General features: G+C 34.1%; 2 protein-coding genes across 2 annotated transcripts; both read left to right on the forward strand.

Moving 5' to 3' along the window:
* Positions 1 to 2,179: 2,179 nt before the first annotated feature.
* On the forward strand, positions 2,180 to 6,745 carry LOC125814407 (uncharacterized). The gene is made up of 7 exons (XM_049493856.1): positions 2,180 to 2,418; positions 2,517 to 2,639; positions 3,133 to 3,344; positions 4,153 to 4,296; positions 4,951 to 5,168; positions 5,536 to 5,794; positions 6,244 to 6,745. The coding sequence occupies exons 1-7, from the start codon at positions 2,301 to 2,303 to the stop codon at positions 6,376 to 6,378; spliced, it is 1,209 nt and encodes a 402-aa protein (XP_049349813.1). The 5' UTR covers positions 2,180 to 2,300; the 3' UTR covers positions 6,379 to 6,745.
* A 1,019-nt stretch (positions 6,746 to 7,764) lies between these two features.
* LOC125814437 (uncharacterized) lies at positions 7,765 to 11,652 on the forward strand. Its single transcript, XM_049493881.1, has 3 exons — positions 7,765 to 8,066; positions 11,013 to 11,162; positions 11,308 to 11,652. Exons 1-3 carry the CDS (start codon positions 7,854 to 7,856, stop codon positions 11,401 to 11,403), a joined length of 459 nt encoding a protein of 152 aa, XP_049349838.1. The 5' UTR covers positions 7,765 to 7,853; the 3' UTR covers positions 11,404 to 11,652.
* Positions 11,653 to 12,507: the final 855 nt, after the last annotated feature.

The following is a 12,507-nucleotide window of genomic DNA, read 5'->3' on the forward strand; positions in this document are numbered from 1 at the left end:
TTGACCAACATAGAAAAACTAAATGATTAATTTATGTCCATTGGTCAATTTAACTAATCAAAATAAATTAATTTATATTCATTTATTGAATACTTGACTTCAAGAGAACGCTAAATAAGGAAGTAAATTTACTTTGTTTCTCAAGAGACGTAAAATCTAAAATAATGACATATAAATAGAAACGAAGGGAACAACTGTTTTGTTTTTTCCACTATCTTTTTTCTTTTTACCTACCTGAGTTGATTTGTTATAGTTGAGCCGAAGGTCCTTAAAAATAATTTGTTTACCTTCACAAGATAGGAATAAAATATGTACTAGTATATACTATATTTTTTTCAAACCTCACTTATAAAATTTCATTAAATATATTTATGTTAATCGATCACATTCCAGTCATTAAATTCGTTTAGTTTTGTAAGTCCAAATCTCAATAAGTCTTAATCATTAACTATATTTGTTTTGTAAGTTTACTGCCACTTAAGAGACCTAATCATTAACTATATTTGTTTTGTAAGTTTACAACCACTAAAGAGATATAAATGGTTCCATTTGTTCGTAATGGATAGGCTATATTAATTAGTAGAGAGTCTCAACGAACATAGTAAAAAATAATTTGGGTAATGAGTAGTTCATACCAAGGCAACATAAATACTTAAACCTTCAAGTAGTACATGTTATTAAATTAATAACCAACAACAATCTTCCCCAAATAAAATAAACCTAAAATATTTTGGCAAAAATAGCAAGAAAGAAAATATATAAAAAGAGAATTTTATGGTTTCATTGCTCCATTTACATCAAAAGATTCCGTCAAAGCAAAGATAAAAATACTAGGTGATTTAACCCTCTATCCTAATTTTGATGGAGAAAGTTACCTAGTATGTGTTGTCAATTGGAGGTGGCATGTATTCCATAAAACTAGTTGATGTGCGCAAAAACTGGCTCTAACACCATAATCATAAAAAGAAAAAAGATAATTTTTCACAAATAACAAAGATAATAGCATAATAAGACTATATAGCTATAATTTTAGTAATTGCGCTCTATAGCTATAGTTTCGTTTGCTATGGAGGTTGCGGTTTATATATTTCGCTTGTGAATATACAAATATGGTAAGTATATACAAATTCCATAATTATATATTTAAGAATTTTCATAACTCCGTTTGATATTTCGCGGCCAATAAGCAAACTTGGTAATTTATATGATTTTTTCATAAATCGTGTACAAATAGTTAAGGCAATCATGTACAAATTCAGTCTGAATTTGTACAATTAGGAACCGAATCATACAAATATTGGATTTATACAATCAAGAATCGAATTATACAAATTCTGGATTTATACAATCAGGAATCAAATCATACAAATTATGGATTTATACAATCAAGGACCAAATTATACAAATTCTGAGTTTTTACAAATAGGAAACTGAATAGTAAAATTTCGTGAAACTGTGTCATAGATTAAAAATAATCGAAACTATAGTTCTATTACATAATATACTTTAGATGTTTGCCATTTCGCATAATTTTCCCCAAAAAACGAGGAAATTTCACAAATAGCGACTAAAAAATAACTTAATTAGGCTCCATAGCTATAGTTTGCTAATTATGATTCGTAACTACAAATTAGAGGGAGGAGAGAGGCGAGCGAGAGAGGTTAGAGAGTGGAGAGAGGTGAAATGTATTTGTATATTTGTCAAATTGTATATGTATATATGTAACTGGAGAGAGGAGAGCAAACGAGAGTAGAAAGTGGAGAGAGACGAATTATCTTATATACATATAAGAGAGGAGAGAGAAAGAGAGGAGAGAGGCACACATAATTATAGCTAAAAAGTGGTTGCAAATGGTAATAAATTCAAATAATAACTATGTTAACTAATTAACTAGTATATATTTGTTTATCCACGCAATTTCCTCATATAACTTACGTGTCTAAACTAAATTACTCTAATAACCAACAACAATCTTCCACAAATAAAATGAACTTTAAATATTTTGGCAAAAATAGCAAAAAAAGAAACATAAAAAAAGAGAATTTTATGGTTTCATTCTCCATGGGCCAAAAGATCCAGCCAAGCTCAATGGGCTGTACCGGACTCCATATTTGGACCCAATCCGATCTATTAAGGCCCAGTTTTCAAATCTCCCAGTAACTTCCTCAATCTCCTCTCTTTCTCCGGCGAAATCTACACTCTAAATCCATTTTGCCGGCGAAATCCCCGCGATCTAGACAGGACTATTGGCTCTGCATTGAGTCGCTATCGGATTCCGGCTTTTGCTCTTTGAAGCTGGGATGGTATTAGGAATTGGTGTTTCCTACAAAGATATGATAGGAAGGAGAGTGTGCAGTGGATGGCGCCCGTTCCTTTTATGTTTACCTCTGTTTTTTGTTTTTGTTCATATAATGTCAGGTGAATATTGAGTAGTTCCCTATTTCAATCTTCGTACTCTTTGCCTTTTAAATTGAAGCATCAATAGAGCTTACTGGTTAAAATTATCCGATTCTCAGTTTTAGAACTGCGGCAGCATTCTGCTGCAGAAGTTCCACAAAGGAAACAATACAAAAAGTGTGATCATCTGGTTTTTGGACCTGCTGCAGGCGAAGGGTTGCGTGATCGGCTACAGTGCAAAGGTTTACAACTTTTTGCATTAATATTTGCGATTCCTATTAAATTTCACAGTATTTTTTTTAACAGTAGTGTTAGGGTAATTCCTAGTGTATGCGTCTCTACTAGCATTTGAACCTGAGACTGGGTGCAAATTTGTATGTAGTTTCCTCTTAGGACATTTAGAAACTTGTGAAATGGTATGCTTGTAAACGTATGTCTCATGTGAACTAGTTATGTTGCTCAAACTTTTAGTAAGAAGCTCTAATTAGAGTGTACTACGCCATGTATGTGTCTAGTTTAATAATTTCAGGCTCAGTATACTGGATAACCTCCTTCCAACTGCAGTGTTATTCAATTAGCTCTCTTAAGGTGCATTTCTGGATCTCAGTTGCATGAAATGCGTGTTCGGATTGCTCCAAATCTAACTTAGTAGTGTTTCTACCATATGATCTGTTTATATATTCATGCATATAAATTAAAGATTGGTAAATTTACTTTTGTTAATCTAAATGGCAGGCAACAAAGCTCTCACCAAGACACATTTTGGAGCATCTTCTAAACATTTGAAGGCTGGAGGCAATATTTCCATTGTCACTGTGTTTGCCACGTATAATGTTGATCAGCAGACAAATGGCAAATCATTAGACAGTGTTACGGTTGGGAACATTTCCTACAGCAAGGTGGAAAGGTCAATTGCCATCTTGAATGTCTTCGTTAATTTCATTCAGGTAAACCCATGTGCTAGACATTATAGATCAATCCCGTGTACTTGTTAAGATTCTCAAGTAGACTTTGATGCCATAAGCTCTGCTTTGCTGATATGAAAATTGGATAATCAGACAAAACACCAGCAGAAATCATTTTTGGAAAACTTCTCCTCGAAAGTTTTTTGTTTTCTTCCTACTTTATCCACAAAAAAAAAGGTTATTGTTTTCTTCATATCACACTTTGAAATAGTTGAGACTAATAATGGTGAAGGTTACTGTGCTATGCATACCTCTTAATGGATCCTACAAAAGAATTTGTCTAGGATTGGTATTTTGAAGTGTTGTTTTTTGGTATACATATGTTTGAGATGCGTGAAGGCTTTCAACTGCTGAGGTTTTATGGTAGATGCTCCTATTTGAAAGGCCTCTTGCATCCTTCTTAGTGGTGTTTGGCTCACTTTGGCAAGGTGTCAGGTAAAAGCATCCATGATAAAACATTAAAGACTGCCTTTCTCATTAGTCTTTAGTTCAAACTCATTAAAGTGAGCTTTGATCGATCGCTTATTTGGCCTTATTTTGTGGACGCAAACAAACAGAAGTGATGGTTTGCTTCGTCATTTTTTTGTTTCATAGTCTTATGAGAACCTTGATATTCCTTCTGGATATCTTGGCACTTCCATTTTTCTTTCATATTTTACTTCCAAAGTGCCTGTCTTGCTGCAAAATTAGAGTTCTTCTGATAATATCTTATTGCCAAGCTATTGCCATATGTATTAGCTAGAAGTTGATTTCAGTTGCAATATATTTGACATGGAATTGATACGTGCAGGAAACCATGCCTCAAAGCAACATCATCATCCTTACTAATCCATCATCTAAACTTCCAGTGGAAAGAGATAGACTGACCATTCTTCCCATTCAAGGTGATTATTCACGAGAAATGTTGATGCTACAAAGAATCAGGTCTTACATTGTAAGAGCACAGTTCATTATTATGAAGGGTATTCTTCTTTTTATGTTGATTTGGCTTTAGAACTTCCCCAATTCCTATTGTGGTTACAGAACGCCAGGTGTGCTTCAGATTATCTTCTGTAACTCGGGAAAATCACCTTCCCAAACTGCGATAAGCTAATTGGCTACATGTATATTTGCATTTTCGAATGCACGTGGGCCTTTACTGTCCTTGTACTGTTGAATAATCCGTATCCTTATTTTAAATATTAGCAAATCAGCATGTCCTTATACTGTTGAATCAACCATGAATATTTGCTTGCATTTGATTGGTCGTCTAGTAATTATTAGAGCTAATTCAGATTGTTAATTTGGCGATTTCTTGTCGCGCCAGAATAGTTTCTATGTTTCTTTCCAATTGGTCACTATAGTTAAGTGTCAGCGTGTTTCCAGAAATTATCGAGCAATTCTCTACAATGATGACATATAAACATATAGTAAAGGGATATAGTTAAAAGTTCCATCTTTTGTATGTAAGTGTTGATTTATTGCAAAATTTTCTATCATTACTCTATTTCTGTTGATTTGTCGAGTCTAATTTCCTAAGAAAATTTTAGATGATTTGTCTTTTGTATCATGCATGGTGTTCTTTTCCGCTAAATGTTTTCCACTGCAGGTCTTTCTAGAAACTCGGGCTGCAGAGCATTCAAAATTGAAGGGACAAGTGAATCACTACATCTTTACCGACTCAGATATAGCAGTGGTTGATGATTTGGGGCAGATATTTAATGATCACCCTGATTTTCATGTGGCTCTAACATTCCGTAACAACAAAGAACAACCTCTGAATTCAGGATTTATAGCAGTGAGGGGCACTCCAGAGGGAATTTTAAGGTTTGTTGATCTGTCTGTTCTCCCTGAATTTATGGGGGACAGTGCTAATAGGATATCTAGTAATGGTGATTTGCTTGCGTGTTCGATTTTTTTTGGATTGTGATAGCAACGAAAGGTGCTCCTCAGTCAATCCTAAGCTAATAGGTGTTGTTTTATGTAGTTCTGATATTGTTTAGGAGGAACACCAGAGATTTAACAAATGTTTCTTTGTATGTATGCTTGAAATTTCGAAAACCTGTGATTTAGTATTATCTGTTTTTTTTTTTTGTCAGAATGTAAAGTTTCTTTCACTAATATAACAGCAGAACTTGGAAATGCATTTGTTTATATCTCTTCCTAAAGCCATTGTAACTCCTTAACTGTGCAGAGCAAAGTTTTTCTTGGAAGAAGTACTAAAAGCCTACACGTCAAAGTTCATGAAAGCTTCCAGAATGCTTGGGGATCAATTAGCTCTTGCTTGGGTTGTAAAATCTCACTCTTCCTTTGATGTCCGAAGGTTTTCTAGGAAACAAGCATTTATGGACCAAATCAGTGGTGCTTCAGTGCTATTTTTGCCGTGTTCCATTTATAACTGGACACCACCGGAGGGTGCCGGTCAATTTCATGGGATGCCCTTGGATGTTAAGGTACAAATCTGGTTTAAGCTTTGTTTTGGGTTTTATAAATGATAAATTTATAGTGATGTTCTGAAATTACTTTTGGATTACGAGTTTAGGGAGTTGTAAATTATTGACATATAAATATGTAGATGGTTATCAACTAAATGTACATATAACTGAAACAAAATATCCAAATGCATTCTCCATGTTAGAATTTCAGAAGTCTGAGTCTCCATTATGTTGTACACGTGGCTTGTACAGTTGTACTGTTGCTTAAGTATAGGGCTATAGGCACTCTTAAATCGCTTCCATGTGGACCTCTTAAGCGAAAAGATGCTGTTCGCAGCTATTGAAAATCTGAAAAAGAATTAGAATTGGTAAACTTCCAATCTCATGATGAATGACATACTTCATAGATGAGATTACAAAAGGATACCTGGTTTCGTTCTGAGTTTTGGATTCGTTTTTGTGTACAGGTTGTGCATTTTAAGGGATCAAGAAAGAGACTTATGCTGGAGTCTTGGAACTTCTTAAAGTCAACGTCATCTTCAGACATTGCCGACATGTTATGCTTAATCTTAAGAAGTGGCAGGACAAAGTACGATTTCTAGGGGCAGATTAATTTTGGTCTTTTCAGAGGATTTTTTCTTTTTGAGCGAGAATGTGTGCACATTCATTTAGAAGAATGACCAGGCTATCTGAGGTTGTTGGTTGTAAGACTAGTCAACGTTCGCGATCCAAATGGAGCTTGAGCTTAAAACAACAGGTCAATATTGCCCGCTCAGATCAGATGACAGATGGTTTCTAGCTAAAAATGAAACAGACACAGCTTGTATTCTTATTTTTTTGTGTAACTATATGTAAGTTCTTGAAATTGACTCCATGTTTCCTTCTTTATTTTCTAGAAACATCAACAAGATCAGTATAGGCATTTATCTTTTGTGCTGTGTTCTATAGGAACTTCAACACTCTTTTCTCATCTTCTGGTATGTAAAATACATCACTAATATGTGTTGTTGAGTTTATACATTTATGAAATTGTTTATGGTTTGCCAAAATGAAGCAATAAAGTTTTGATTTCTTTTTGATTTTGGGGTTCTCACTATAACAGTTGAAAATGTAACACATATTGTTCAAAGGTGAAATTATGTGGCTTTGTTGAATAGGAAATTAAGTGGTGATAAAGAAAGGTTAGAGGTGCAAAGTGGCTGGTAGTCAACAATGGTGGCTGAGAGAGTTTTAAAGGAAAATAGTGCATGAGATGAGGGGGAGTTTTGAGAGTGAATTGTGCATTTTTCAACGATCAGTCGCGAATTTAGAATTCTAATAGGTTCAAATCTGATCAAGTAACACACGAAAAAGTTAGAGGATATGAATATTCTTAACACTTATTATATTTATATTAAAAATAATTTTATCTTTATATTTAACACTAGTTGATATGTTAATATGAGAAGTACTATAATCTTTTTAGGATCGTATAAAGTGAAAACCACTTCATATCTATATGCGGCGCTCAATATGCACAATTTATATGATGTAATAATAATTATAAACATTAGTTGACGTACTAAAATGAATAGTAATATAACCTTAAAAGGACCGTCAAAGTTCATCTCAAACATCATTATTTATTCCTAACATAAAATTTGACTTAAATATAATTATTCCCAAGCTTGAGCTTAAAGACAAATAATTAAAATTAGAGGTAGGAATCTATACATCATTAATTTTCATCATAGTTAACAAAGTTTTATTTGTCAAAGTCGTAAGGATATATATTAATCGAATTGACCAAATCATGATTATCAATTTATCATTTTCGTAGAATATCAAAATCAAACTTTAAAATATCAATTGAATATCAAAATTACGATATGAAAGTTAACTTTCAAATAGCGTGTCATATCAGGCTCACCCTGTGGAAGGTCGGTCCATAAGGCGGGTCAGACTAAACTATAGTATCGGACTAACTTTCATCGAAAACTGTTAACGCCACACGAAAACAAAGCAAAATGGAGTCATAATTTCTTGTTTTTTGTATAAAATTGGATGCATTTTTGCTGAAGAAATTGAAGAGAAAAAAATGGCTAGTAGCTGTAGTTGTACATGTTCTTATTATAGACCTATAATTTCTGCAAAAAAATCAGATGTTGTTAATCGTTTTTTATCACAATTGATGATCTATGGAGATCGTAGAGTAAAGAAAATACCCAGAATTTGTGTTGTAAGAGCATCAGCAGTTGATAGTTCATCTCACTTTGTTGAACGCATCGAGAAGGCATGGTTGATTTCTAAGGTACTTCCTTTTTCATCTCAGCTTTTCATCAATTTTAGCTTTGATAGATGCTTGAAGAAAAAAATTTACTTTTGTGTGTATTTAGCGAATTAACGACTAGCAGTCAGTAAAGCTAAAATGGACCTATGGAAAATTAGGATTTAAATTCCTGTAGAAGGAATCTAAGACTTGGTGGAGAGAGTTGATCACTACTTGTTGTTGGTGGGTGGCAGAGGTGAATCCAGGATTCCTAAATGCTTTTAAGATAAAATCTAAAATTTTATAGTGACAAGAAAATTTTAGTTGCTTTACTGCATAGTTCTGCTGCTGTATGCATTATCAGAAATGAAGTTATTATAAGGCTGTAAAAAGGGGGATGAATGGGCAGCAAATGGGATTCAATCCTGCGACCTTAAGGGTTATGACTAGGGCTCAAACCAGTGCACCACTCAAGTCTCTTTTGACTATGGGTGCCTTCAAATAATACTAGATATATTTTAAAAATTATACAAATAAGATACCGAGTTTAGTCAGATTATCATGGGTTTACGTGACCATTTTTAAACACATAAATTCACCATTGCTTGGTGGATTAATAGAGGCGTGCACAAGCTGGTGTGGACACCATGTTGTAGAAAAAATTGATCAATCAACTATTTCCCTTAAACCCCTAACTAGTTGAAGTTGGCCTTGTGAATCTTCTATATCCATTCCGTTCTGCCTATGTGAGCTTCCCACAGCCAGTCTCAAGTCCGGATAAAGGAGGACGGTGGCCAAATTGATAAATAGTATAAATAATCATAGTATCATGAATCCTCTAAGTATTGTGTTCATCATATGCCCTCCCTTATACCATCTTGTATTTCCTGTCATGCCCTTTAGTTCATCTTGAAGTCTGGTTTTGTTTCCGTGAAGCTTGGGGAGATTTAAGTTTTAAGCTTGAAGAAAAAGGAAAATGGATTATGGAAACAATGATAAAAAGGGAAGATTTTTATTTATGCTTGTTCCTTGGCTAAATAGATGGTGTTATCCAGAAATGTTAACCTAGGAATATGAGTTGTTAATGAGGTACAACATTCCTAATTGCTTGTTCCAGCATCATAACTTCTAGAAAGATGATTCCCCTCTTTTTTTTTTGTTGATAAGATTAGATGATTCCCCTCTTTTTACTCTCATACCTTGGTCTCTGTTTTCACTTTGATGGTGATGATTGATTATGTTACCCTGGATTGGTGTTTGACCAGTAAGACTTAACATTGTGCACATTTTTTGTAAAAGAGAGATGAGTTAGTACCTATATGTGGCTATGATGCTGAAGTGAGTAGACGATACGTACATGTATGCTTCAGATACTTTAAGTCTAAAACTAGAGAGCTATATCAAAAAAAGAAAATGATGCACAATAACTCTATACCTATTATTTCAATAAGGTGTACATGTATGCTTCAGATACTTTATCGGATATATCATGTTTGAGCAGCTTCGCTGGCCTCCTAGAACACTTAACCTTTGCTGGTCAAGAACCATTTAGCTCTGGTAGGTTATGAAGAGGATCTTTGGATCAAATAACCTCAAATATCCCAGGACCCAGAGTCTAACTTGAAACAAGATCTATGGGTCGGCAATCCACTCACAAAACTCCATTTGTGAGGGAGGAGCTTGAAAAAGACTACATACACCAAACAAAAAGAAAAGAAAAGTTAAAATGAGATACCATTTTGTGGAAGTAAACCTGAAGAGTACTTCCTGATTACCATTTAATGGAAGAAAACTTGAAGACCTAAATCTTTGGAGCTGATATAATTTAGGAATTTGGGAGCAAGGAAGGAGTTACAGAGGATTTTTCCTTCATACCCAATAAGAACACAATTTCCTACTCTAAAAAAGCACAAAAATTCCAACTCACTCTTTACATGAGGGATAAATCATGTTTTCCTATATCCAACGGTTGCTACCTTGTGGGAATCCGGAAGGCATAATTCAAAGACATGATAGCATAACCTCATTTCTTACCTATGGACAGTGTAAGTCTGTAAGAAATTATGTTATTTAGGTTTCTCTTTCTCTCTCCCTATGTTGTGAAGTATCTTTATCTCTCAGCTTTGTTGCACACATGTACAAACCCTGCATGGACCCACCTGTGCTCATTACAAGTATCCATGAGTTTCACTTTGGTTTGTCAATCTAGGTGGATTTATGCATCTTTGGAGGTTAGGTGGTTTAGGAAAAGCTTCTGGTTGAAAAGCACATGATTTATGGGTCAAGAGAGTACCTTGTGGTCAAACATAAATATCTAAAATACTGGCCTACTTGAGAGAGGTTTAGAGTGGGGATAAGAGCATCTATCATGTTGTTTTGGTAGTATTTTTTACATTCTATGATATGGTATATCCTAAAAGGGTATATGGTGTCTTTTTGTTTATGAAAAGTTTAGCTAATTATGGGGACTTTCAAGTTACAAATTGGCTGGTTAGGCCATCTACATTTGTAGAGCAACACCTAAAAAAGTTAAAGTCGTACTCATGCAGCCCGAACCACACCTGCAACCCAAGTCAATTCACAAGGTTTTTAAAATCTACCGATGAGATACAGACGAAATACATGTAGGTGAATAGTTTATTGATAAATAGAAAACCCCCGAATGCAAGATAGAAACAGAAATAAGGAAATCCTACAAAAATATAATATCTACCTGGAGTATCCAATCATCCACATTGAACGGAATATTTTTGTATTCTCCAAAATGTAAGAATAATAATTACCTTTTCGAAAGTCATGTGATCCATATGCTTAACTAAGTACTTCAGTGGGAGATTCACTGGTTTTAATCAAATAAATAACTCAAATCGTTTTCTTCTATCTCGTACATATCTGAGTATCAATGTTAAAGTTTGTATTTGTAACAAGACTTTCCTCCATATTGATGTTGCTGCCTATTTTCTTTTTGCGCTTCCCTGATGTGTGCAGCAACCTAGGCCAATTATATGCTCTACTTGTGACTCAAATGGACTTGTGGATTGCAACTGGTGCGGTGGTACTGGTTTCTTTATACTAGGCGACAATATGCTCTGTCAAGTGCCCTCTCGCAACACTAGCTGTGTCATCTGCACTGGAAAGGTAACTGTCCTGAGCCTATGTTATTCTAAGTTGTAGTTATTGCAGATTTCCTCTTAAGATTGATTGTGTTCCGATAGATTGAGTTGTAATGCATATATGTTTAGACTAGATGCAATTCAAGTGAGTTAACTCTCTTCTATTTTAGGGTTCTGTATGCTGCACCGACTGTAAAGGAACAGGTCACCGTGCAAAGTGGTTGGGAGAGCCTCCTATTCCCAAGCCTCCTGCTACCGAAGAGTAACTTCTCCACTAATTTCTTGAAATTTTAATCAGGTTCTTGATCCTTGGACAGGATCAATGTTCAGAATGCATCTTGATACTTGTATTCATTGTTGAAAATAATATTTCTTTCTAAGTTGTACAATTTGTTACATTAGTTTTCATGATATACCATTTGTGTAAAGCACAATTCTTCCTCCCTTTTGGTTCTCTTTTGAGCCTGATAGAAGCTTTTTGAAAACGATAAATGAGATTGTATAGCATTAATTTTCGTGAAGTTCGGCAACATATGCATCTTGCATTAGAAGTTCATGATTTTACTGTAGATTTAAGGTAATGTAGAATTCCTGTCTTAATTTTAGTCGTCTTTATCAGCCAAAAAAAAAGGGCAATGCAGTGTGTTTTCTGTACTAATCTATTTTTCTCCAGAGTACTTTCAAATTCGAATAATGTTAGTTTTGAGTCGTAATGTTTGATCATATATTGTTCAAATTTACAAACAATGTTAGATGTAGTCTAACATTGGTAATAACTACTATTAACATTTTAGATTATGCACCTTACGTTTCCTCATAGGATTTTCAGTTTATTCAAAATAGGTTCTTAGATTGTAATTTAAAAGCTTCATAATTTGCCAGAAAAATAGAAGGATGTTTTCATCTACCTTGCAGCAAAACATACACCCAAGAATAATACCTATCTTTTGTTGATTAAATGCACTTGGCTCAGTTCATTAGTTTGCTTTATTTTTCTTTATTACTTTGAGAAATCTGCGAATGAACTAGTCTTTCTATCTTTCTTTATAATTAAATACTATGATTTGGTCCATGAAAAGGTTCAAATTTATGACATACTCGCTTAATTTACGCATCATATGCTGTGCTGTTATTATTCAGCTAAAACTTGCAGCTATCATTTTTGATTATATTGTAAAAGTCTTTACCTTTTCTTTTCTATAGTTAAAAGTGCAACAAAAATTAAGTCACTTCCCACCTTTTGTCATCTTATTAGTGTAGTACCTTGACTTCATCCAAAGATTATACTCCTATACAACTTTCAAGAATACAAGTTCATTTAATATTCAAAAATTTAAAAAGTTCTCTCTAAAAACTAACCTTTTACTATA

Source organism: Solanum verrucosum, unplaced genomic scaffold (genome assembly GCF_900185275.1).
Source record: "Solanum verrucosum unplaced genomic scaffold, falcon-dt-bn FXZP01000268.1, whole genome shotgun sequence".
In the NCBI taxonomy this organism is placed as follows: Eukaryota; Viridiplantae; Streptophyta; class Magnoliopsida; order Solanales; family Solanaceae; genus Solanum; species Solanum verrucosum.

What these genes read in the sequence shown, in the direction of transcription:
- LOC125814437 (XM_049493881.1), top strand. Translation starts at nt 7,854, where the DNA reads ATGGCTAGTAGCTGTAGTTGTACATGTTCTTATTATAGACCTATAATT. An exon ending in AGGCATGGTTGATTTCTAAG is followed by an intron (nt 8,067 to 11,012) that starts GTACTTCCTTTT and finishes TGATGTGTGCAG; the next exon opens with CAACCTAGGCCAATTATATG. An exon ending in GTGTCATCTGCACTGGAAAG is followed by an intron (nt 11,163 to 11,307) that starts GTAACTGTCCTG and finishes CTTCTATTTTAG; the next exon opens with GGTTCTGTATGCTGCACCGA.
- LOC125814407 (XM_049493856.1), top strand. Translation starts at nt 2,301, where the DNA reads ATGGTATTAGGAATTGGTGTTTCCTACAAAGATATGATAGGAAGGAGA. An exon ending in AAAGAATCAGGTCTTACATT is followed by an intron (nt 4,297 to 4,950) that starts GTAAGAGCACAG and finishes TTTCCACTGCAG; the next exon opens with GTCTTTCTAGAAACTCGGGC. An exon ending in ACTCCAGAGGGAATTTTAAG is followed by an intron (nt 5,169 to 5,535) that starts GTTTGTTGATCT and finishes TTAACTGTGCAG; the next exon opens with AGCAAAGTTTTTCTTGGAAG.